We start from the raw sequence: 27824 nt of genomic DNA, 5'->3' as shown, positions 1-27824 counted from the left end.
CAGTGCTGTTTACTGTAGATACACTGATTTACTCTTGATTAGTTATGGTCTTAGTTATGGTTGTATTGGCAAGAAATTTAGTGTCTCAGTCTACTAAAACCTATAAAAGTCAGTGAACTGCTGTCAGACAGTAATGACTTGATCAAAACGCCCGATTGTTGGTGTAAATCATTGTAAGGATAACTCTATATATATACTTCATTTGGAGAACTATTTTAAAAAACTGCCTAAGTAAGGAGAACCATACAAAAGATATTTGTGTGTGAAATAATGAAAAAACAACAGAACAGTTCAGGCTTTTCCCAGAAACTTCATTTGGAGAACTATTTTAAAAACTGCATCTAGGCAAGGAGAACCATAAAATGATATTTGTGTGTAAAATATTGAAAAACTACAAACTATTCAAGCTTTTCCCGGAAATTGTTCTGTAGAGAATTGCAGAAATACAATTTTCTGCCACAGCTCAATGATTACCAACTTAAGACTGTTTTCGTATCAGTGTGCACTGTGCTCCATTATTAAAGTCAGCACTGTACAGTATGTGATGATAAAAATGGCAGAAACCTTAATTGATCCCTTCAAAGTAAACTTCTTGTTTCCTTTCTTCTTGTTACCAAATTACTCAACTACATAGTACATACAATACCTGGACAAACACAACTATACACCTCCTTTGATGAAGTCATTCCAAATTAAACATTAAGCACCTGGTGGTGATTACACTACCTTTAATAAAGTTAAAACAACATTCAAATCATAATAGAAAACACCCATTGGTGATTACATCAGCTGAAATGGAGACACACCCACTGATGACTACATAAACTCTGTTGAAACCACTTAACTAGTATAGCAATGCTGCATTTAATCTCAATCTTGCAATGAGGCAAAACTAAGCCTACCTGGTTTGGAAATAGATGAGCAACAACATGCTTCCCTTCTGCCTCAACATATGTAATTACGCTACCACATGACAAGCAAAGCTGGCATTTTATCAACAGTAAAGTGCACCACCCAACCAACCCCTCCCCCCCCCCTCTCACTCCCAGCATGATGTAGATTCTATAAGTTGTGTAATTAATGAGATGTGTAAACACAAATCTCTAAAAAGTCATGTGTTTCATTTGTCAACTAGACAAAATCAAATTTTGAAAAAGACTGCATCATTTTCAATTTCAGCACTCTTAATCACACAAGTTATCCCCCCCCCCCTTCCCCAATGGTATGGCTGTGTATGTACTTTGACGTGTAGTGTATAGAGTTGTATTGCAAAGTCTTGTAGGTGGAAATTAGTTAATACATATTTTGGTATTAAACAAATGTTTCATGCACAGAGCATTTATAAGTTACGAAAATGATTTTATTCTGCAAAATAAGCAACTTTTGTGAACAACTGTACATAGTCTAAGTGCCTAGTGACAAATTTCACAAGAATTATGCAATAGGACTATCTGGAAACATTAGAATGTCTCAAATACGTAGTATAGGAAATGAGATAGAAATAACCGAACATTTACTTAATTCAATCTAATTAAGTCAAGCCCAAATCCCTCACAATCCATACTATCATCTCAACTTCTGAAGCCACAAAGCAATTCTCAGGTTATCAAGGTACATGTTGTGCACCCTGTGAAAATCAACCAACAATTAAATGTCGTTTATAAGGGCCTACAGACTCTGCTGAGCTCCAGTAAACAAGCTTCTCCTAGCTTGATCAAGTTGATTCCATCAATTTGTATTCCCTTTAGTCCATGTCTACAAGATCAAATGAAAGTACTTGACCTTTTTCTGACACATTTTGTTTTCTATGGCATTACGCATGTTGAAATTGAACACTTATTTATACATATAAGGCAGTATTGAAATCCAGTCAACAAATACTGAACAGAGCAAGATACAAACTTGCAAAATATGTTGAAACAAGACTTTGTGAGGGCAGCATTTCACAATACAAGTCATGTTTCTGTGTATACTAGAAAGAACATGTTATTGTATAAAGAACTTGGAAAAAAAAGGATAATTAGCTGGGTAGTGAGCTGAAGATTGGTGGCACAATTTTCAAAATTATACCGCTATGCAAAGTGGGTAACTCTTTGGTAATGGATCAATTTTAATATAAAAAACCAGAAAAATAATGTTCAAAAGCCCATAGATAGTGAAAGGCACAAGGGGAGAAGAGGCTTTGGGTCTCCCATGTTGTAAGGTGTCTTCACCTACCTAAACCTTTGCATCAAAGCATCAAAAGAAAAAATAACAAAAATACTCTCAACCTGACTATACCCAATGACAAATGTGACTAAATATTTGTTTGGGATGCAAGTTTGAAAACGGGTTGTTACCTGTACCGGACATTATTATAGCAAACATGGAGGCTAGCCATACTAAATTTACAAACAGGATCGTCAGCCTAGTCAGATATGCCAAATGCCTGATACAGTAGTTAAGGTATCCTTCAATGTCTTTCACTAAATTATGTTTTACAAAGGTGGCATGTTTACCAACTTTTTACATTTCCACTACTGCAAAAAATAGCTTAAATCACCCTTTTCCCAATTTTGGTCAGCCAGGATTACTATTCACCCAAAACCATGTACAGTAACAGGCCTAATTACCTCCACATGTCTGTGGTATCCTTGGTTATCTTCTTCTTTCTTTTTCTCTATCGGTTGAACTCATCAAAACCTTCCAAAATTTAACATGTTCCAACTTTCAGATTTACATAAAAAGCAAGGTATGCAAATTAGCTCCACAAAATGTCAACATTCTAGATAGAGAAAGGTTTTTTGTTTGTGCATGTTCCAGATAAAAAGATAAAAATCAGTTGACGGATGTCAGATGATGAGATGGATTTGTGAGAGGGGAGGAAGGATCAAAGTTATGTATGAAGATTCTAATGTGGGGGGGGGGGCCAATGATATCATGAAGATGTTTGGTAGGCATGTGCAGGTGATTTCAGCCAAGGATGCAAAGTCTTCAAAGTGCTTGTGCATTGCTGACATAACAGGTAGTATAAAAACACACAAAAGTACACAAAACTTCAACATACATATTTCATTAGACCACATGTATTTGTTCTTTCCTCATTTAATCAAATCATGTTCCAATTTTAGAAGTGATAATAATAATAGTAATCAGCAGTTATTTTTACGACAACGCTTAAGGGACCACAAATGTGGGAGAAACCCGCAAGGGCTTATGGATTACAACTTACACGTCGGGTGGATTCCAATTTCACATTTTAACTCAAATTTGGAATATTATCAATTAAGATAACTGTAGATTGCTCTTCCAAGGATGAAAAACCCACCTAACTATGACCCATAAAGCATAAATTTCGGCCACATAATAACATTATTTATAAGAAATGGCATGCCAATGGTGTAAAGCCACCATTGTACTTCTGAACGATTAGTACACCACAAATGTTATCAGTTTGAACAATTGCGTTTGCAGGTCACCAAAGTCACAATGAATTATCACACTGCTTACTGCCTGAGCGACCATTAGAAATAGCAAAATCTCTATGCAGACAGGTACAAAAATTAGACTGACCCTAATGTTGGTATTCATGAATAGCGAACTTGTAGCATAGTTGGTTCATACAATCTGTACAGACATGAAGATCAAATGGGAATTACAAAATAAAGCGGCCATATACCACTGCAACTTTAAGTTCTGTGAAGTGTGAACGAAATGATTACTAACTTTGATTCACACATTGCACATTACAATGTTTCATTTTTTACTTTTCATTATCATATTTTTATTTCTTTTATGTAATACTCTCCAACTATTGATAGTTTTAATAACTTTAACAATAAATATTGCTGTCAGATGACTGTTTTCTAGCAAGATAATATTACCTGGAAAGTGTTGAAACTTTTTTATCATTTGCCAGGTAACCTAGTTTGATGATTTTTACCTCCAAAGCAGAAAGTAAGAAGAGAGCAAAAAAGGAGTAAAAGAATATGAAACTTAGAAAGAAACAACACCCCAAGTCAATTTTGTCTGGTTGAATCTGTACAATGTTACACGCATTTTCCCTCCGAAAGTGTGCTCACTGCTAGTGGTAAGAAAAATTGCACTCATCAATCTGGCCATGTCTGTCAGTACAATAAAATATTGGTAACCAGGTTCCCATTGACAAAAAACTATAAGCTGTTATTTGTTACTTGCAGTGTGAGTTAGAATTTTGGCTTCTGTTGTATCCTATAATATCATTCCAAATATATCAACCGTAGCTCATCTCATCACTCTTTCGTCACAAAATGGCAAGATATCCAACTTCCCAATTCCAGTTTGACCTATCAGTTAATATCCTACAAGCTTTAAAATTGTTGTCATATAACGTTGTTTCTCTTCCCAATCTCCCTCTGTCTTGAAGTTTTAATCATATTGTTGCACACATATTTTGGAAAAATGCAATCTGAGCTATAACAGTACTTTGTTCAGGATTTTGGCGGGAAAACGGTACAACAGGGAAGCTTTACTGAATTCTGCAATGAAATCTTGGGACTTTCTTTCTTCACTTGCTCATGACGTCTTAGTTAAAATTTATAGTAATAACAACATAGATTCATTTGTCTACTAAAAGTTTCAGAAATAGTTGATGTTCTTTTGAAGTCACTGAAAGAAATTGCTATAATAATGAACTAAGTGAAGACTAACAATTTGTTATTTAACTTAAATTCTGTTGAGAATTCTGTTGTAAGGATTACAGGAGCAGTAGAACCCTACGAATTTTCAAAAAAAGTCAAATGTTGGCTACAGGCAATTTAAAGAATTGAAGAAAAACAAAGCGGCCTACCTTTGCCAAAAAGACACTGCTGAGAAAGTTACTTCACAAATTACAGTTTATGCCATCTAAAGCTATGGTTTCTGCCACGGTTTAATGGCGGAAGGTAAGACTAAGAGCAGAAAATAACTAAGGCCAGGCTTAGGGCTAGCCTTAATGTGGCAGAAACAAACATCTCCACAATACTTATGCTCTGGCCTACCTTACACTAAGCCTGGGCAATATTTTTATACATATTATGAAGTTTGGTAAAGCCTAGCCAATTGTCAGCATCATATGGCTAGTCAATCTTATTTTAGTTAGGCATGACGTTAACACTTGGACGTCTACAAATGCTTTATAAAATCAATTGATAACAATCTTGTAATTGTATCAAATGTTTGATAAAGACAATCTACTCCCAACAAAATGTGTTAACACAATAAATAATCATGATCTTATTAACTTCCAAGTTCCATATGCTAGAAAGAATTTATATGAATATTCCTTCTTCCCCCACACCTTAAAAGATTGGAATGCTTTGCCATCAGACATCGTGCATGCAACTTAGCCTAAGAGTAGGAGAAGGACTAAACTCCTTGGCCTAAGTTAAGACTTACAACTTAGGGCTTCTCCTTAATACAAGTTATCATAGCCTAGCCTACACTACAGTAAACCTAAGATAGGCCTAGGGGCCTATGCCTAGTGCCCAATAGTCAATCCAATGAAATGTGGTACTTATACCTTACCGAATTTCTTCCAGAAGAGTTGAGCTTTCAATTCCAGAATGTTTTAATCAAAATGGTAATAGAAGAGGTCACATCGGTCCCTTGCATTACAAGTATTAGTCATAAAATGAATAAAAAACTTGAAGTCAGCGCGCATTTGTACTGACCAGAAATTCGGTCCAAAGAAATGTTAAGATGAGTTGCCAATCGCGCAACAACGATATCCAACCACAGAAATTTATACCCAGAAGCCATGTCGCATTGCTGACAACAATACGCTTTGCAGCGATTTGAATGTCACTTGCGCCATCTCATTGCACCCACAGGAATGACTCGCGCAAAGGGTGCCTACGTTATAGTCAAGAGATTTTTTAAATATCTTTCATTATCACATTTAAAACACTTGTACCAGATTTGCTCGAATTCAGTGGAGAAAAAAAAGTACACTAGTTGAAATGAATTACAACTCACAGGTACTTAGCCACTGCTTACACAGTTGTTCTTACGTTAGGCCCTTATCTAGATATATAGGGCACAAAGCCCAGCCTCCTATATTGTTCATTAGATTAGAACTTAGACCGAACTGTAGGGGACACAGCTTGGCAGAAATGATTGGGGCCCTGGTGAGCAAGTACTCCGAGTTTGGAGTAACACCAACACTTTATGGAGGGTCACCAATAATTAAAGGAGGGGCACAGTACTAATGTATTAGCTGTTACTGTGTTGATGGTGGGGACACATTAAAGGGTGTGAGGACTCGCGCAAAAAGAAACGTCTAATGCCGGTAATCTGACCTAGTTTCAAATGAGGTGTAACAGAAGTGTTAGACACCACCATCGATCCCAGAAAAAAACGCACACAGCTTGCTACCTTCGGTAATTAGACACTAGTGTACAGTCAGTACATACAGCTGCTGTCTGCATTTTGTAGCGACAAGCAGAAAACTCCACTTGCAAGCAACGGAAAGTTAACTTTTTGGTTTGGGGCGAGTCTTCAATGCCTTTAAGGGGGTAGGGTGGGAGAACACTAGTCTGAAAGTGTAGGGGTATGCCCCTGGGCCCAAACCTGCATGGCTACCGATCTGCTACTGAGGGGCTTATATTCAAATGGAGCCATGTAGACAACTTACTTTGAGACAAATGCTAAGGGAATGATAAAGATTGATATACACTGTAAATTCATGTTGAGGTCAAAACATTTTCTTCAACAGTTTTATGGCAACTTAAGTCTACAATGTTGTTACGTCCCAGCAGTACACATCGAGCAGCAACAAACTGTTTCGTGGAACCAAATTTATTTTGTAAAAACATACTAAAGATTCCTTTTCGCTTTCCGCTTATATATATACCCTTATAGTGGCTCACAGTTGTGTGTATCTATTTTATTTTAAGTACTTCTTACAATTTGGAATATTAATTCGGCACTTTTTGCCTAATGCCATTGCCTAATAACTAACGTTATTGGTGCACCCGTTACCGGCTACCCCGTTAAAAGAATAGTCCAGGTCAAAATTCCTTTTGACATGTTAAAGAGGAACACAATCTAATCATTATGATGATATTTGCATTCAATTCCTATGTACCGTTTTTGAGATATTGACAGTTGAAGTAGCCACCTTTCGTACCAAAAGTGAACTTGGAGCAAACAGGTGTGACGTCATTGTTGCACACCGCTAAAAAAAATGTTTTCCTTTCAATTTACGTCTAATTTTTACTCCACAATTGGATGCATGCATAATGTGAATGTACCAGTAGTATTGTTTTTTTTTATAAACTTCACATCACCTTTAGACAAACTATTAACCCTATCCAATCCAAGATCAAATCAATAGACAGAAAAATACAGAAAAAAACAAAACATTATTTGTCAGTGTGCAACTATTACATCACACCTATTTGCTTCAAGTTCATTTTTAGTAGAATATCAGATAACTTCAAGCCAAAGACGACATCAGGCGCAGATCCACGGCCGTGTGGGGACAGCACTGAACCCCTGTTCAACCTCACGCAAAAAGTATTTCTTCGTACAACCTTGCACTCTAAATATATCTCAGAATGCACCTATATTGACGTCTAAACTTTCAAATGTTTCTGATGGAGGATCCCCAAACCCTATTATCTTCTCCATAGGAATTCTAAATTTGTAATACTACGAAGGTCTTAACTTGATGGGACATTGGACGCTCTAGTTGTTTCGTGTTTTTCTTCAACTGAGGATAAGACTATTCATTTATCATCTCGAGTTTCTTTCCCCCTTTTTTGTGCCTCAAAATTTCAACTATTTCCTCCAAATCTTTACTTTATTTCTCCGCTTTCGACTTTATATACCGTTGTATGCTTTAATTTACTTTAATTTCGTAGCCTACCATATTTATTTTGACTTACTTCGATATAAAAAGTCCAATTTATACTTCAACTTTTGTTCATTTGTTGCATCATTGCTTAGTCTTGACTTCCATATAAAATACTTCGGATCTTGTATCTCCAAATCTGAACGTTTCGACCTAAGTTCGGCTACTATCCGAACTTAGGCTAGGTTCGTAAGGAACAGTTACTTTCTTGCATTAACCGACCAACCAACATAAACATCCTGACGTTGCCACCATGACCCATTCGCATATTCAATGTCATATGGCCCTCTCACCCTTCACCGACCGACAACGCGTTATACTCATTGTATTGTTACCTAGCGAGGCCCTTCCCATGCTACAATACGAATGGAACCAGCGTAATAAAGGTTGTTAATGGTATATAGTAACAAACCTCAAAAGTAATTATTTGGTTTGGACTTCAAGTCATTATTTATGCCAGACAATTGAATAATGGTTCACTCTTTATCAAACTTCAACAGTCATTTTACTTCCAACCCTCGAACTGTCTCTCTCACTCATAATAAAATTAAGACCTTGAGCAATTGTTTAATATGCTAAATTTGGGGCCAACACGATGGTGACCTCTCAACTGTACAAACACCCTTCTTGTAAACTTCGCACAACGTAGTTCCATAAATAGGTCGACGTTTTCAGTTAGTGACCATCGCCTTATTTGACTTTTTGTGTGAAACATTTAGCCTTTATTGCCATTTTTCGAACGGGGACCATATACCCTATGTTATCATTGCGGACAAAATTTTCAAGGATATTAGTCCGGCCGGACATTGGACCATAGCAGATATGGTCCTGTCGGACACTCTTTCAAGAATACAAAATATACTGCTACCGCGACCGTCACCAACACAAAAATGTACGTTCTGCAATTCAGTATAGCACCATGTTTTTTTTTCGGAACCGCCAACATATATCTCACTCTCTCTCTCCACCCATAAACAGGATATTACAAAGGCGTTGAACTTGAGGCTTTTGTGGGAATGAAGAGGCTGAAGAAAATCAGAACAGCGAGACCTATTCTATATTTGCCAATCCTGAAATTAATTTGTTAGCATGCATGCAGTTTACCACCATTTCTCCACCATCGAAAACCGTTTCGTTGCAGTTGATTAACTTCATCTGAAGATCACGGTTACGTTTCAAGAATATTAATATTAAGAACAGTAACCGACATTATAAAACCTCGGTATAGCTCAAATTATGTGCAATTACGCAGAGTGTTAAAAATAGGGTAACGAATTGTCAATCTTAACATCGTGCTTCGTTACGTCCAACACTGTGTTAGACCATAGAAATTGAACTAGGAAGAATGCTGACACAGTGTATCGCCTAGACTCTAGTATGAATAGCCTAGTGTACCTTTCTTTTTCACAAAGCTAGTTTCCCTTTTATATTGTTTGCCAAGAGTACGCCCGGCAACGCTTTCGATTGTAACGGACCGATCCTCGGGCATGTAATAAACAGTAGGCAAGCACATTCGAGATAGGCATAAACGGAATCTGACGCATGTATGCACGCGAGAAAAGGAGTATTACAAACGACTTGGCTAAGACCATGTATCGCCGTGTGTTTTAAGCACCGAGACTTGAAAAAGTGAGGGCGCTTTGCGTTGTACGGCAAAAAGCCGGACCATTTGTACGCCTTTTTTTTATCATACATACATTGTGCATTCGAATTTGAAATTGAATTTGATTTTACCCGTTTATTCGAAAGAGTAGGTGCAATTTACACAACAGAGACATGTTATGGCGACCAGAGTGCTAAATTAGTATACTTCTGGCTTAAGGTATTACACCACACTTAGAGTATAGTGCATGTCCGCCTGAGAGGTTAATGTCGGAAATAGCCCTAAAGTGCCCTATTGTGTTGAATTTTTTGGTCTAAAAATCTGGAGGATTGAAGGTGAAGAAAATCTTGGCTGAAACAACAAGAAGATTCCGCAGCGGAGCACTATGATAAACTTTGAGCTCTTTTAGCTCAAAATCTTAACGGTCATGCATGGTGTCAAAAGTTGGATGTTTTATGATAGCCCACGCCATTAGCTATATATCATTTATTGGGTAGGACATGTCAGTTGAAATCTTCTATCTATGCTCTATCGGCCTTGGAAAGTGACGAGTATAGTGTGTAAGTCAATGGGAGCAATTAATTGTGGTGTGGTACCCTGAACCAAGTTTGAAAACTTTTATTTCGCCTCAAATGACTCGAGCAAGTGGAATGTTTTATGCAACTTTTATTGTCTGGAAAGTGTCATTTCCGGTATCTGAGAGGCAAATGAAAAACATTTTTCTTGCTTGTATGATTATTTTAGTGCTCCACTCAGATAGTGTCTTATAGTTGTCCCTGGAAAATGCCGTGAAAAAGCAACCCCCCTCCCTCCCCCTCCCACCCCCTCTTCCACAGACACCTACTTTTGTGTAATACTTCAGTAGTCTGTGCATGCAGTTCTCAGTTTAATGTTAATGTTGCAAAGTGGGTAGTAGTTTATGAAGTATAACAGATCCCACCTTATGAAGTGAGAGTGAAAAATGTTTGATGCATGTTTACATTCAGTAATAGTCATCAAAGGATGAGATGTTAGCACGAGTAGTGGGATGAGTGTGTCGTTTTGCCTGCAAAAATCTTTGTCCGAACATGTTTATTGAACCTTAATATCATAGTTGAGTAAATTTAAATAGGCCTATAAAGTTACTGTCCTAGTTACAGAGGGGTATCGACTCATGTTTAAGGTGGCATACTCTTATTAGTATTAGAGTCTATATTCATCCGCCCGATTGTTCTCCTTCAGGATAAGTGCCAAAAAGCAGCAGGAGAACATCTTTTTTGACTTGTTATCAATCATGATCTAGCCTTGTTGAAGAGCATGAATGGAAGAACATGTGGTGAAACCAAATTGCATTACGGATGCGGTCTGTCTTGCTAATTCATTTCGAAAAAAGTAAAAACTACTTTCGGTGAAAGTCTGTGTCGTTTCTTGGTGTTATTTACAACAACTTGTGACACGGTTAGACAGGCGTGTAGCAAGGAATTTGCCAAGGGAGGGGTTAGCTTGTAGGCAAACTATCTAAGCGTAGCGCCACCATATTTTGGCGCGAAGCGTAAAAGAAAATTTTGGCCGAAAATGCTTCCCATATCGCACAAATGGCACTACCCAGGCCTTGTAAGTTGCATCTAAGCATTTTCTATTTTGAAATTACTTGCGATATCATAAAAAAAAAAAATTAAAAAAATATCCTCAAGGGAGGGGGGGGGGGGGGCGGTCTACCCTTTCGACACAAAGTGTCATTTACCTCATGCAGCATGTGTTGGGTGAAGTTTTAGCCACCGCCAAATATAATTTGGATAAATAATCTCACACATTATTTTCTATTTTATAGCCACAAAAAAATAACTATGCCACCAAATATTGAGGGGGGGGGGGGGAATATTAGATACTATATCCTTCACCTAAAATATTGGGGGACATGCCCCCACCTCCCCCCATGATGCCCCCCCATGGTAGTAGCACCTCCTGTTTAGACTTTAGAGTAGCAGCGACACCTGTGGTCCTTTTGCCGTTCCATAAAATACAGCTGATGTTTTCACTGGTGCCCAAACATTATGCAGGCATTTTGCCGGGCTTACTGAAATGAAACTTTATTAGGACGAACTTTGTAATATCTGCAAAATTCAATACAATAAGAGTAATAGTTTGATATGTAATTTTAAACAACTGAATTCACTTGAGCAGTTTAAAGAATGGTCTATTTCTTGAACCAGAAATTACATTTATAATATTTCAAATTTTTGTCGATCAATATTCGACTTAATGATTGAATTTGCGACTTTTTGGCAAATTTGGACTATTTATTATCAAAATATCAATCTTTCTTGAATTTCAGGATTCTAAGGGTGGTACTTAGTAATCTGGGGGTGGTAATAAGTAAGGAAGGTGAGTGAAAATGTTGTTATTGCCCGAACCTTGTTGCTAATGCAACGGATCCATGCTGAATGATCCCGTGTGATTGATTTGATACATTCATCAGCGTTGCCTCCAAATATAGTAGAGTAAAATGTATTAAAACTTAGTACTGTTGGAAGTTATGCCTCTTCAAATTATTCCAAAACATACAGAGGAGGTAGCTGAAGCAATACTCGGCGTAGGGTTGCCAAAAAAAGGTTGTTGAAGTTTGAATATAACAGCACTATCTGACGTTCCAGCATATTAATTTAGATGATCGATGACCTTCAATCATGTACTGCTTTAGATATTTTGAAAGACACTATTCCCATTATGTTATCTATTGTTTTTTAATGCATCCACATGACATACACGTAGGGCCTAATTCGGATTGGCGAAGGGGTGGGGGCTGGGTAACCGTTGAGGACAAGAGCAAGCACTGACCCCTCTGCACCCAAGGTTCATCGCCCATGAACGGTAGCAACTAAAGTGTGGCAAAGATAGACTTGAAAAGTTATATCCAAAATTACTAGTTCTATACCCGGGTTGCATTGTGTCGAAGCTTCCTTGTTGATTGATCAAACAGGTAAAGTTGCACAATACGTACAATAGGATGTGTAGAACTTCGGTCATGTTGTACAATACGATGTGCACCTGTTACAATGATGCTCTTAGTAATCTGACCTCAACATGATAATAATATTGTACGGCACACAACTGATGACTCTGGATACGGTAACCTGGGAACATTACTGCGAGTTTGGCAGACTTATTTCACATACAGAAAAGTGACTTGCCAATTCTCTAAAACAGTTCGCATCGATTTGAGTCTTGTCATAAACGAAAATGTATTGACTTTCATTAAAGAGTTAGCGCTCGATCCCGACATGAACCAATATTTGTTACTTTTGAGAGATGTAGCCTAAGTTAGGTTTACGAAATCCGGTCATCGGTGATATTACAGTGAGTGAGTAGCCTAACATTTGATTTTGTGTTATTTATACGAAGCCTACGTTCTTCACTGTGTGATTATTTTGTAATCAGTAACATGCCTAACTAGGCTAGAACTGTTATTGTGTCAAACTAGTCTTGTATTTAGGCTGTTAAGACCTAGCAGTTGTAGGGTTAGGCTAGAACTAAATCAGAATTAATTATTGTCTAGGCCAAATATGGACCTACATTAGCATTAGCCAGTTTTGGATTTTTCCCCAATGTTTTGGTCTAACTCTAAGCTAGCCTATGTAACGTTGCTTGTTACTGTTAGTGTTTTCCAGACTAGGATTGGGCCTAGGCATAAGTCACAGGCACTTCAAAAATTTTGCCACAAAGTAATTATGAAAAACCTATTGCAAAAAAAATACAATGGCAGGGCCTGAGCTACGTTAGGCTCACCCAAGTGCGGAGTTCAGCATGTATCTTTTTTAATTGCAATGTTAAGGTGAGCATTGTAGTCCACCAGAGTTAATCTAGGCTAGGCCTGTGTTTCAGTGTTAAGAGATATAAAATTTGATGCATAATTTGCATTTTTTAGCACAACACACTTTGATGATGGTATCTGACCAATCTCAGTCTACATTCAATCTTAGTTTGTTGACCAGATTTTCAAAAGTAATAAAATAATTATATGACATGTTTGTTCTGGTGGACTAGCCTAGTATGGTAGACTTGGCCGGCAATACTTAATTTAATACTTAACTTATCAGCGTTTTCTTTTACATTAACTGTGTGGCTGATGTTGGGACCGTCTGTGGACTTAGATAGGCCTACAGTAGCAGTACAATTGACAATACTATTAGGCCATGAAAAGGATAAAAAAGTTACAATAATTCTTATGATTGAATTCACTTTTGGTCCAAATCTAAGTGGAAGAAATATATGTACAATTCCTTGTTGCAAAACAAAAATGGTGAATATTATTTCTAGAAACTTTGATTAAAGTTAATATTACAGAGGATTTTACCTGTAAAACTGGTGATCAAATGCCTAAAACAATTTAACAAATTTTCGATGTCACATGTAAACTAAGATGGTGACACACTATTGCTTGTGCTTGGAATGATGTATGCAACTTGAAATTTAAATACAGATAAACAAGTTTTGACTAAATGACTGAAAGTTGGTGAAATAATATGATTCAGTCTGACAATAATGGTATCATCTTTAGGGACTTCTCATAAAGATTATTATTATTAGAATATCATGATTTGGTGTTTGCAATTGTTGTAAAGTTCTGCCGCATCAAGGTCGGGCAAACCTGCAAAGTGTTTCAAAGCCCTGCAGCATTGTTAAGAACGAACGCAAGATTTGCTTCCAGGATGCAATGCTTTAGCCTGGGACACAAAATCTTCAAACCTCTTGCATCCCAGGGATGCAATTTTTTCTTTTTTTCTTTCTGAGAAACAAACCCCAAGTACACCCACCTACTCATAACTAGGCCTATACCAAACATAGCAAAACACATTATGAATGAACATCTGCTCAAGTTACATTTTTGAAACCACAATGCATTTTTGCATTATGGTTATGCTTGTAATTTCTGTCTAGACACTTGTTTTACTTTATGTTATTCCCAATATGCACAGCGTATTCATTGCCTATTCACACATGTAAGGGAGTTGTATACCGTACATTGCATGTCTAGGCCGGCACATATGTAGATGGCAAAATTTGACAGTCAACAAACATAACTGAAGTTAAAATTCATCATTTGATTTTTGCGTGCACATCATAGGATATCAGCGTATTCATTGCCTATTTGCATTTTCACAGTTGATATGTAAGGGAGTTGTATACCGTACATTGCATATCTAGGCCGGCACAGATGGTAACTAGTCTACGGCAAAATTTGACAGTCAACAAACATAACTGAAGTTTTCATCATTTGATTTTTGCGTGCACATCATAGGACATCAGCGTATTCATTGCCTATTTGCATTTTCACAGTTGATATGTAAGGGAGTTGTATACCGTACATTGCATGTCTAGGCCGGCACAGATGGTAACTAGTCTACGGCAACATTTGACAGTCAACAAACATAACTGAAGGTTTCATCATTTGAGTTTGTGTGCACATCATAGGACATCAGTGTATTCATTGCCTATTTGCATTTTCACAGTTGATATGTAAGGGAGTTGTATACCGTACATTGCATGTCTAGGCCGGCACAGATGGTAACTAGTCTACGGCAACATTTGACAGTCAACAAACATAACTGAAGGTTTCATCATTTGATTTTGTGTGCACATCATAGGACTATCGCTATGCTTCTGTTGCGCACAAGCCAACGTGTTGTCCTGTAGAGGTATTTTGAAGTGCATGTTTTCATGGAGGACTGCATGGACGCAAGTTTTTCTAAGTGTGTGCAAACAATATCTTAATGTTGCGTCCTGTGGACGCAACCTTTTAAAATCCTAATAACAATACCGGCCTCTGGGAGTGGCCTAAACTGTGGAAATGTTCGCGTAAAAACATTGTTGTCACCCTACAAAAAGTGTCTATGATTCCGTTCAAAATGTCGGGAGTAAAGTTAAACAGTCCTCACTCCTCAGACAACAATAGGCTGTGGTTTTTACCTAGGCTCATTTTGGTTCAACTGTTTATTGCAGGGGGAATAAAGAAGTGTTCAGAATGCCTTTACATCCATTACAGTTTTTCATTCATGTCTGTGTCTGTCTTCCTGTTATTTATTTCTTTTCTTTCGTGTGTGCAATGATTTGAAGGAATTTAAGTTGTAACCAGGCATGCAAGTAACACAATGTTTCACAAGATTCTGAGGATGTTTGAAATTATGTTTTTATCAGCTCGTTCTGTCAATGGCATTTCTAAGTATGTCCAAACTAAACTGTCAAAGATAAATTCCATATATTTGTCTAATTTCTAAAATTCAAATTTTAACAAGTTATCTAAAATTTAGTATTCAGTAAATATGACCTGGTAACATTGTTGCAAGTATAACTTATAATGAATATAAAAAGTGTCTGCCTGCCTGTATTACAGAAGGGGAATTTTAATTAGCAAGGCTATGTTGCAGCCTACACTAAAATCCTACTGAATTGCTTTTCAGATTATGGCCTTATTTCCTTGATGCATTATTTATTAGAATTAACATGAAATAACATGTGAAAGATGTTTGTACTTTTTTTTATATTTCCACAAGTCAAATGTAATTGGAATTTAAAACCCTGTACCTTGCAGTTGATTGTTATTATTTATTTGTTTTCAAACAAATTTGATCATCTGTAGGATAGGAAGAAATTTTGGTTCTTTAGAGAAGTTGTGGTGGTTTTTAAAAGAAAGAAAAATATATGTTCATTAAAAAATGTGTTTTGTTATGTTTTGCATAGGCCTAGCTGTAAGCACGTGTACTTGGGGTTTGTTTCTCAAAAAAAAAAGTTTCGTCCGCCAGGACCGCCAGACACAGGCAATTTAACTTAAGTCACTTAGAGGTTCCAAGTGTTCCTATATTCCGTGTAAGCTGCATTGAGTATGGATTTGCACATGTATGCACATAGAAAAATAGGCTAGGCTAGATGAGAGAGTGGTGTGACCCTGAAGTTGTTAAAGCCAACTCTCATGTTCTCCCCCAGAGCAATTTTAGACATGAAATGGTGTATTCTGAGGCATATTTAGGCTGTAAATTAGGTCTACATGCAAGGTTGTGCTAATAATTACTTAAATCATGTTTGGTGTAGGGTGGAAAAGGGAATGTGGTGTACACCCCACCACACTGGATCCACACATTTATGTTCGACATTAATGTAGGCTACTGTTATCAGGGTATTGAGATTCATCAGACCTGCTATTTTAGTTTGGTTGTTACAGCCTTTATACACGTATACATGTATGCATGTGATTCACATTACAGTATGAAGAGTTAAGCTAACACATCATTGATGATCTACTGTAGATTTACTTTTTCATAACTATGCCTACATTTTTATTTACATTATACGTTAGTGTAAGCTATGTGATTCATCAACCTCTTGAAATATAGGTGTGGGAGACTTTGAGGAATATGTTTCCCTCTCATGCCCTTCACAATACACAAAGAAGACATAAAAACACAAGAAAGAAGTTTGCATTGACTCATTATAAATATATTTTAATGTATTTAAGGAACTGATTGTGTTTAGTACCTATTGTAAATTAGCTGGGTGTGTCATATTGCTAACATTGCCTAGCCAAGCCAAGAGCTACAGTAATCAGAATGTTCAGAAAGGACTGCTCTTTTCTTCCACAGTTAGTGCAAATCTGTTGTCTAATCTTTGTCTTGGTTGTTGTGTTTTTTATAGCTCAGGGAATGTTTTATCCAGTATTGCATTTCAAAATGGTCAAATTGATATAAAAACATCAGGAATCATAGTATTCTGTAAGGGACAAAATTCAGAGTTTTCAACACTGTGACAAAAAACTTAAACAATAAATTATTCCTTGATCATTCAGCAAGGAGTGTGACCATTGGAAGTGGCATTTAGGGTAGAACCCTGAATAAATGAAAGGGTTTGTTAATATGCATTTAGCTCACTATTTTAGATTTTAAGGCATCTCTGAGTTATTTGACTCTACCCATAATCAAGTTTCTAGCAATCTATGATCAGTTCATATTTTATTCCGTGCCGAAGGCAAAAGGAATCTTTGTGATGGTGATCACATGTGTGTGTGGGTGTGGATATGTGACGCCTTTGCTGGTAAACAGGATAACTCATGAAGCATACTGTGCATGAATTTCAAACTTACTATGTAGATTCCCATTAGTACATTCTTGGCTGCTTTCATTATTGAGCAAGGTCAAAGGTTGTTAAAGGTCACCAGTCGCAATAATATGAAAACCTTTTAAACACGGCGTACTGAACATCTGTAGCATTGCTTAACATTCGGCATAGTTGGGTGGTGGATCCCCTTAATGAGTACTACACTCTGAGCAGTTTGATAGTAACCAAAGTTTACTTTTGAGGTCAACAGAAGGCAAAATCTGAAAGACTTGTTAACAAGCTAACTAAATAAGTTTAGCCTCTCATTTTGGCATGTAGATACCCCTTGAAGTACAGTAAGTTCTCAACTTGTTTTGCTATTTGGGAAGTTCAAAGGTCCTTTAAAATTGATGTCAAGTCAACATGATAACTCCTAAAGTAAACCTGCAGTTCACCTCATGTTCAGAAGTACATGTACCTTAGTGAGTACAAGAATTGTAATGTCTATTGAAGAGGTCAAAGGTCAATATAGTTCAAAAGTATGAAAACATTGTACAGTAAACATTAGAACTGCAGACATAAAGCTTGGATTAAACTCATGCTTGGTAAAGGTGATGTCTTACTGTGACTTGATTATTGTGAGTTACTTTTGGTGACTGGTTGGTCAACTTCAGCTCGGTCTTGTTTGTGAAGCCGTGGCTGAATACAGTCTAGGTTTGTAATAATCTTGAACAATGCAAACAATCAGTCAGAAAATTCTGTTTTAGAGAGTTGCTACTCCTGAGTTGGGTGACTTACAGATCATATAAACACACGTGACACTCATCAGTTCACACCCTCTGAGCATCAAGCAGTCAACAGGTTGTCTCAAATGGTCTCAAAATTGGTCTTATCCCTATGATTTGTATTAGATGATTTTGGATTTGGAAGTAAGTTCTGCAAAATATTTCATAGTGAATATAAACAACCCATAACTGCCATTCATTAATGACAACTTTTAAAGTGTCTATGTTGTGTGCGGTATCTATATACCAGTATTCAGCATAAGGTAGGAAGACTGTTGTCTGGGGATATTAAAACATTTTGGCATTAAATTTGTTTTATAAAAGCCTTATCAATGACTTAATTGGTTGATGCCCCACAAGTTTATATTTGAATGGCATGGTTAGGGAGTTTAAAATCTGTGATCTTATCATTCTCATTTAATTCTTGAATGAATTTTACCCAATTTGCTCTGCATCATCATCATCAAGTAGATGAGTTGAACATTTGATGGCAAGAAGGCACAAAGCCTGCTGGCATTCTGGGTGATTCCTCGCCAGTGGCAAAAGGAAATGTTTGAGACATACATCCTGTGATTGGATTCTGTGAGAGTATAGCTTAGGCAAATGCGATCTTTTGTGCATTGAAATCTATGGTCGAAAAGCATGTTGTCGCATGATGAACAAAGTAAAACATGTCGCAGAATCATTAATAAGCAGCTAGGCCTACTGTAGTGTATAAAACAATTCAAAAGAACATCGGCCAAAATACCTACGAAGGTAACATTCTGCTCCTCTAGTACTACTGTAGGTATATACTATACATGGCTAAGGATGCACAAGTCGTAAGCCTATACAGTACCTTCCTGCAACTTTGAGCAGCTACTTAATTACATTGCATCCACACATCAAGTATGCATTGCATCCACACATCAAACTGTACAGTACATGCATTGCATCGACACATCAAGTATGCATTGCATCCACACATTAAGTTTGCATTGCTCCTCTAGTACTAGGTATATGCTATACATGGCTAAGGATGCACAAGTTTTAAGCCTATACAGTACCTTCCTGCAACTTTGAGCAGCAACTTTATTACATTGCATCCACACATCAAGTATGCATTGCATCCACACATCAAGTACAGTACATGCATTGCATCGACACATCAAGTATGCATTGCATCCACACATCAAGTACATGCATTGCATCCACACATCAAGTACATGCATTGCATCGACACATCAAGTACAGTACATGCATTGCATCGACACATCAAGTATGCATTGCATCCACACATCAAGTACATGCATTGCATCGACACATCAAGTACAGTACATGCATTGCATCGACACATCAAGTATGCATTGCATCCACACATCAAGTATGCATTGCATCCACACATTAAGTTTGCATTGCATCTTCACATTAAGTATGCAGTTGAACCACTATACGTATTTAATTAAAGTGTTTACAAGCCAAGCATAGCACACACATAATTTTTCAGTTCTTTTGGTGACATTACAATGGGACATATTCACACAGTTCTTATCATCTCATGGTTGATCGCAGATTGTCATTCTCTATAATAGATAAGATGCTGTGAACAACATTTAATGTATCTATGCAAAAAATATGACAAAGTAGCATTCATAGAAACACATTGCTACTTTGGAGCCATTTCTAGAGGTATATACTATTAATGCAAATTTTAACATGATTGTGGAGACTCTTGGCAAATAATTGGTGTGCTACCTGACACCCATTTTGGCCTTGTGTTGCACAAAAGTGTATGATTCCTGTTAAAAGCTATTATCTCCTCTGGCACAACCCTGTGTACACACTATCTATAACTATGGAACTATGATGGCAACATTTTAAAGCAATCATTAACATCTATAGACTAGATTGAACTTGAAGTAGAGATGTTATGATAAAACAAGCAGTTACAAGGTGTTTTTCAGAATCAATGTGTTGCATACAACAAGTCTGTGCAACAACGTTCGAGAAACAAAGACAAACATGCATACCAGACATGTATTCTATTTGTATATTAAAATCAGTCTTTTGTTGAATTGTGTTTTAATTATCTTAATGATTTGGATAGGTGAATGTTACTGTGTAAATGTTTAAATGTTAATGTTTCAATGTTACTTTAAATTTGAAGATTGTTCATTAGACTAGATACATGCAGCTTGTCCTTAAAAATATCCCTCTAGTTTGGGTATAATCCATATAAGGCTCCATGTCTAAAGTGGGACACAGGAGGGGCTGTAGCATTACTGTGTGTGATCATCCCGTTTTTGTTTTCTTCACTTCACACACTAAACCAAGTGCTTGAATATCTATACCAGTGGCTGCAGTTTCTCACTGCATTGAGCTACTATTGATACACATTATATACATACAGCAATGTGTACCTCATTAGAATGGAAAGTTAACTTGGCAATTGGAGACAGGTAAGTTATTGGTGATCGTAAAAATTGCCCAACTCAGTAAGTTTGGGTTTGTCAGCAATTAATCATCTGTTAACAGCATTGTTCAATATCAAGTTCTTTGTTAGAATTACAAGAAATCTTTTACCTTATAACCATAAAAGTAAAGACCGACATTTTGCCAACACTAGACCCATGAGTCATGCAGTGATTGGTATATGAGTTTGCATGGCTTCATGACAGGGAAATCATGTGGTTTACTGCAAAGCAGGCGTATAGCGGTAAGCAAGCATTGAGTGCCATGTAGTTTACCTTATATTGCAAAATTGGAAACCAGATAATCAACTCTGAGAAATGGGTCCTTACCTTAATTAATGCCCAACCTGCCCTATAGTTCCCTTGATGCAATCACAATAATTTGTTGAGAAAGTGCAAGGGTTCATGGCTAATCAAGTTTTTGTGAATTTGCTTTTCTAGAAAGGAGAAAAAAAGAGAACAGATAAATTGGAAAGACTACTAATTTATGGTTTTTTGCACAGTTTTCATAGACTATTCAATCATACAGGTTTACCTATTTGTTGCCTCCCGCAACTCGATCATTCATAGAGAAGAATAATGATTGTGTTGAGAAACAAAACAGATGCAGTCCTTGAAAGATCAATCGACTATAGAACAGTGCACAAATGAGCAAGTATAATTGAGAGTTACAAGCAACCCCTAAAAGTATAGACTACTGTAAGTGTACTTGAACACACTTTACTATAGAGAAACAATAACACTCAGTAGTTGCTACAGTTGGTTTTGTTCTGATGCTTGTCCCTGGTTCACTCGGTATCAAATTACTATTGTGTGTTCACTGGTAATGCAGTCCACTTTCAAGTTTTATCAGACTGGTCATGTGAGCTTGTATCAGGCAAAGAAAGGGGTTATGTGTATTCAGCTATAGGTTGTCACTACAACTCTCAAGATATCATGCAAAATACTTAAAAAGCTCAGTTTTTTTTCTCATTTCATCTGTAATTTACCTTATGGTTATGTGTCAAAATAACTTGATCAACCTAATACACCGACTAGAGTTTATTACTCAATTGCAGACTTTACTAAATGTCAATTAATTAGTGACTCCATATGGTTTTGAACATGTTGTCATCCAAAAGTTTACACGCTTTGTGTATCATTGGAGGAAAAGATTCAGAAGAAGAGGGTTGTGATGATGGATTTAATACACTCAGATTTTTTTTCTTGTCCTATGTCTCTAAATATGCACAAATTTGAAGCTCCTTCCTTACTAATTATGAGGTCATGTCCTTTTTGGATTCCGACGCTTTGGGGAGTTCGCTGGAATCACTAAACTTATTGACTCTCTGGTTCTATCTTTTATCCACAGATTCATGAATAGAATTAATATCCATTTCCAAATTAGTTCCCTAGTTGGTCCATTTTCATATAAAATCTTTGTTAATAATGATCTCAGTCTTTTTATTTTATCATTAATGTGTTTTTGTTAAAGCACATTCAAGTCTGCTTGTGCAAGCCGCAGAAGTCATTTAGAAGAAAGGTTACACATGGCAAGTATTATGGATGGGTTTCAGCTACATATGAAGGGTCCATTTGTTCCTTTTTGATTATGAAACATTTGGTCTATTTCGAAGGCTAAAGTACCAATTGTACATTGTACTTCATAAATTAGTAAATAAATTAACCAGAAAAGAAAAGAAAAAGTAAATTTGAAATCTTGACAAGAGTTTTGGCCAGTAGAAATGAGTTTAGCGTATATTGCTGTAAAGATAGAATCCTTGACTTGTCGCCTTTTTTTTAATTTTCAGGAGAGGTGATTGATCAGAGGTATCATGAAATTATTTAAACTCTAAAACTGCAAAGGTAGGAGAAGTAGGATGGAGGAACGTCACTCTAATCTCCTGCGACAGTACCGGCCAAAATTTGTCCAGTCCGTGGAAGTGGACAGGCTCTATCCAATGTTGGTCAACACAAAGGTTCTCTCCCATACAGAGACCAATATGTTGGAAATGCTGCCATCTCCGCAGGACAGAGTTGAATGTCTGTTGGACATGTTGCCAAACAAGGGAAGTATGGCCTTTGAGTCTCTCTGCCTGGCCCTGGAGACCACATACCCTCATCTCTTGACCATTATGTTTCTAGGCAGCTCAACAACCCTGCAGATGGCACATGAAGGTGAGAATGCATTGAAATTTGATGGTAACATGGATTGAATGTCTTGGCATGATAAATTCAACCGATTCACGGCCTAAGTGTGCGTTATTTACATCTATAGCTGTAGTCCCTAACTTTAATACTGTCATATTCATGTGTGACTCGCAAATCTAACCGCCGGTTCCGGGCTGGCGGAAATCTTGCACCCCTTGCTCATTATGCATGTGCATATTGGTCCCATGGTTGAATGCACACAAGCTGGTTGCCAGCCGGAGTAATGAGCACAGCGTCCTGACAACACAAGGCTGGTTATTCTTCACAAACAATAAGCAAACTTGACCATGTGACCGGATTAACTTTTGAGGTTTTGACAGTCAATGGAGCGGTAGTTTATGTTGCAAAGTGACTTATACACTAAAATCTGCCACTACCAAATGTCCGAGATTCAGTACTTTATATAATTCTTGCAAATCTTCCACGTTATCAAACCTCACAAATAAAATTTCTTGGGTCTCTTATGAACAATTGTGAAACTCCGCTACTCGAAAGTTCGATAAAAGCAGCCTTTACCTGGGCCTATACATTATGAGCCTTGTTCAACGAGTGGTACGTAACTATGAATTAAAAACTGAATCAGCCATTGCATAAAATCAATGCCCCCAAGAACTTCAGAAAACCCATATTGACAAACCAGAATTTAAGCAAAACAATAGTTAAGCTATGCCACATATGTATGTTAAAGAGAGAACATCGACCGTAACGTTGATCGCTGAAGCTAACTGCGACACAAATTCAACGAATAAACAGATGGTTTAGGCTTGATTTTCCCATTGACTTAGTGTGTTAGGCTGCCATGTGGTTAGAGATATAAGTTACTATTCGGTGAAAATTTTAATGCAAGCTAATTTGTGATACAGTTTCAGTTTATTTCTCCACATTGTATTCATTGTTTCAAGCAGAGAAGCTTCAAGCTGCTGTATAGCTCAACCCCGGTTTGATAATGACATGTGTAGGCTACTCGACAAAATTTTCCAGAAACATACAGCCTACTAGGGTTGGGCGATATTTGCTTTTTAACGTCACGATAAATAGTTCAAAGATTATCGTGATATTTCGATAATTATACGATAATTTATCCTTGTTGTTTTTAGTGTGTTTGCGAAAAACAACTGCCGATTTCCCACCAACCCCTGTTGCGTGCGAGCATAATGGCGTGGGTCCAGGGGCCCGCCTTAGGGCCCCGGTGGGGTCAAGGGGTGGAACCCCCTTGTGTGGGGTCCAGGGGGCAAAGGCCCCGGAAATTTTTAGTATTTTTGCGTGTCTGGCGATAAAAAATTCGCAGTTGAGGATTCAAAATACTGACAACATTTTGAATTTAAATTGTCATGAAACTGATGAAAATTTGAAAATGACAAGTGAGAGTTGCTATATTATGTGATAAAATGAAAAGAGATTTAATCTGTCTTACAATCTTTAAAAGTTTAACTTACAAAACTGTCGATATTATGAAACAAACTACGTTAGGCAAAGCCCCGTTTCGAGACTGCCTTACAATGAACAGCGTGTACTATACGTACATCAGTTTACAACTGAAGTGTTTACCCCTACTTAAATATCATGGTAGGCATACTGTACATGGGCTGCGAATTTTTCCAGGTACCTTGCCAAACAACCCCCCTGTCTAACACCTGTTTGTTAACATTTTTGGCACGTTTCCAAAAAACTTTTCATGGAGTAAACTATTTTGGCTCCACTCTAGAATTAATTAGGTAAGTCAGTAAAGGATCGGGAAAGTTATGCGAAATATTATCTTAGACGTTCAAGAAAAGTATATATCCCCATAACATTAAGGTAAGTAAACACACCTCAAGCCAACCGACTCCTCCGCATGAACAAAACAATCTATTCCCCATGATACACTCGAGGCACAGTCTATACCATACAGACATAGCACGATATCAAGGCCCCAATAGCTACAGTATGGCTATCTTTATGAAAGTAAACCTTTTAATCCCATGTTTTAGGCCATTTGGCATGATTAACTGAATGCTAAATATTGTTTCCATGTCCTTGTAGAAAACGTCAACTTCGCAAAATACAATTAGTTGTGTTTTTGTTGTTACGTGAGATCCGTAACCGGCGAAGTGGTTAGGCTATTTACTATACACTTAACTATGGTAGGATATTAATTTTTCCTTTTTTTTGGTGGAAATTCTAGAAAATACTTTCTTTTCCCCCCGCCAGATGTGGTCGTATGGTTTATTCATAAATGGGTGTACTAGATCCTTGTCTACATGACATTAGTTGCATTTAGCATGATATGCCAGTTTCGCGTGAATTTTTTGAAAGTATTTTGCTTGATCTTTCGTAAAATTTGAAAGGTGTAGCAACTTACTGTTCGTACACAATTGCTAATTTCTCTACTGATTTTCAGAGTTGTAAAGGACGTTTTTTTTTTACGAAGTTCAAAAGTCAGTAAATGAAGTTGATAAACTTTATTTCTTTCAACTTTCTTAACCATGGAATGCTAGAATAACATTTACACTTAAAATGGAGAAAGGATAATCGCATTTTTTCCACATTTATTTCAAATTTCTTTCACAAGAAATTATCGTCATTTGTTCAATCCTCATGATGTCTACGATCTAGCTGGCTAAAAAAAAGTACAGCTTCGCTGGAGTGCGAAAAATATTCCCTACAGTCAACCGATTTTTTTTCACCTAGCTAGGTAGTTTAGGTCCTGTTCTATACAACTTAGTAGGATTATTCTAAAGTCTTCCCGTATGTTAGGCTCTGGTTCACGCTTTATGTGCACGTGTACAAGAAGTGAGATTGTGATTTCAGTTTTTTAGATTTTTAAATCTTAAAAATTCAGGAAACTTGTCCTTGCAAAAAGGCAACGAAAGTTTTTGTTCCTACTTGGCCGACTGGGAAAATAAGAAAGATAGCAATTTAGATTCCTGCAGTGTAAATTCACATTTCCTTACTTATTATTCACAGAAGTTTTGCTTCTGTAGTAGGATAAAATACTGCGTATAAACACACTATCTTTTTTAAACGTTTGAATACCTTGAGACTTAGCTATGATGTTTTGTTCAACTCACTATTGTGTTCAAATCGGCTTAGTAAAAACTTGACCGCGGCTGTGAATGTAACTGTATAGCGTGGAGGGTGGTTTGGAGAGAGTGTGCACTCAAGTGTGACTCATTATCTGCTTGTGGCTGTGCTCATTATAGTCGCGGAAAAATCCACCGGCCCGGACATGGCGGTTAGATTTGCGAGGCTTCCCTAAGTTTGAACGTACTGGAAGACAAATATCTTTTAAATGTAGCATTTACATTTGACTACAAAGTACAACAGATTATTTCTTTAAACAAGATTATACATGTTGGCGATACACCTGTGTCATCAGTGTTGCAAGAAAACCAAAAAATTGCCTATAGCTTGAAAAACGATTTAACACTATTGGATAGCTATAATATCGTCTAAATTATGTTAAGTTAAATATGCAGTTAAAAATGCACAGTTCAGTGATGGCAGAATATCCTCTTCCACTATTGTTATTATACACAGCTTTTGAACTTCTATACATTTGAAATCATCTTATACCTCTTGTCAAAAGATTGTATCATCTTCTAATTAAACAACATGGATTCTAAAACAGCAATTAAACAGAGTATATATATATCACCCCTGAACTAGTGAGTGTCCCTTCACACTAATAATCTCAACCTAATGTGTCTCCAAAAACAAAGCCTGCAAATGTTTTTGTTTTGAAATTCATCAAGAAGAAACCAAACTAATTTATCACTGATGGGGATTTTCTCACCACAATCTTTTGGAGAGGAGGCGGCTGTGTGCTGAATAATGTCTTAAAGGATCTTCAATACTTTGGCCTACCCATTCCGTAAATCTTTGTATTATCAGATTATTAGAATCTTTGTACCTGTAGGTGAGGTCAACCAGGCTGTGGTTGGATGTTGGACTGTTACATGTAAGGGGGAGGGTAACTATGGAAGAAGATATGTCCTCTGTTTGACCCCTACATCCTGGAAACAGAGAAGTACTGTTGTACATATGTGGCACTCAGTGGACTCCACTCATGCTGTGTTGTGTTCGGTCAGATCTCTAACCAATGTGAAGTGGTAGTTAATGCTTTAAATGGTACAATACTTGCTTCAGGCAGAGATGCTGTACAGAGCTGTATTTAATTGTAGTGTGGCCTAAGCTTCCAATAGCAACCAATTCTACATACATGTGCAGTAAACCTACAGTTTTTTGCAAAGTTCTATAGAGTTGCAGCAGATTCTCAGGTCCAATCTTTACACACAAAAAAAGAAGGCACTTATTATTTGAAAAGAGTGACAATGTAAACAATGACAAGTTTTTGAGTTCAATGAACTTTAATCACCCTCTGACACTTTGCCTCAAAGTAGTGTGTTGACCTTGGATTCCAACATCCAATGATAGTTAGAGTTTTACTGATGTGTTAAATGTTGTTACAGTGTGATATACAGTAAGTGGAGAGTCTTTCAATGATTTTCAGTAAGGTCCAGTGGTAATTACCAAACAATTAAATACATGTATACTGCCCGATCACTATCAGTAGTTAACACTCAAATATGTTATGGAACTAATACGTGCCACTGTTTGTAAGATTAATGTTGAAAACCAGCATTTTTCTGTAACATACACATGGAAATGTGTAAACCTGTGCTTCCTGTTTATATGAAACCAGAATGGCAATTTTCTATTGATTCATAGACCTGTTCTTTTTCTCTAGTTTTGTCATTCAATTATTTCGCCTGTATGTTGGGTTATAAAAGTCTTTTTTCATATCATTCCTTTCAATTCCTATCCACAGCATGAAAGCAAAGCAACATGTTTTATATAGTAAAATTGTGTTGGTTAACTTTTGAACTGACAAAAACCAT

General features: G+C 37.0%; 2 protein-coding genes across 6 annotated transcripts in view; one reads left to right on the top strand and one right to left on the bottom strand.

Moving 5' to 3' along the window:
• LOC139968796 (zinc finger MIZ domain-containing protein 1-like) overlaps window positions 1-5679 on the bottom strand; it is a 168479-nt gene extending 162800 nt beyond the window's left edge. Inside the window, exon 1 of one of the 2 annotated variants that reach the window (XM_071973194.1) lies at window positions 5524-5679. The gene's annotated coding sequence lies outside the window, so the exon portion shown is untranslated. The remainder of the gene's footprint in view (window positions 1-5523) is intronic. The other variant, XM_071973195.1, reaches the window with a different exon arrangement.
• Window positions 5680-12438: 6759 nt separating this feature from the next.
• LOC139968794 (disks large homolog 5-like) overlaps window positions 12439-27824 on the top strand; it is a 70984-nt gene continuing 55598 nt past the window's right edge. For 2 of the 4 annotated variants that reach the window (XM_071973186.1, XM_071973187.1), the window contains exons 1-2: window positions 12440-12795; window positions 22545-22911. In XM_071973186.1, coding sequence (XP_071829287.1) covers window positions 22614-22911 — 298 coding nt within the window. In that variant the 5' untranslated portion in view covers window positions 12440-12795; window positions 22545-22613. Of the gene's footprint in view, window positions 12796-22544; window positions 22912-27824 lie in introns of all 4 variants that reach the window. The other 2 variants (XM_071973185.1, XM_071973184.1) reach the window with 2 other exon arrangements.

This window comes from Apostichopus japonicus, chromosome 6, assembly GCF_037975245.1.
Source record: "Apostichopus japonicus isolate 1M-3 chromosome 6, ASM3797524v1, whole genome shotgun sequence".
Taxonomy (NCBI): domain Eukaryota; kingdom Metazoa; phylum Echinodermata; class Holothuroidea; order Aspidochirotida; family Stichopodidae; genus Apostichopus; species Apostichopus japonicus.
Note: the sequence above shows the minus strand (reverse complement) of the source record. Positions and strands in the feature narration are given on the sequence as shown.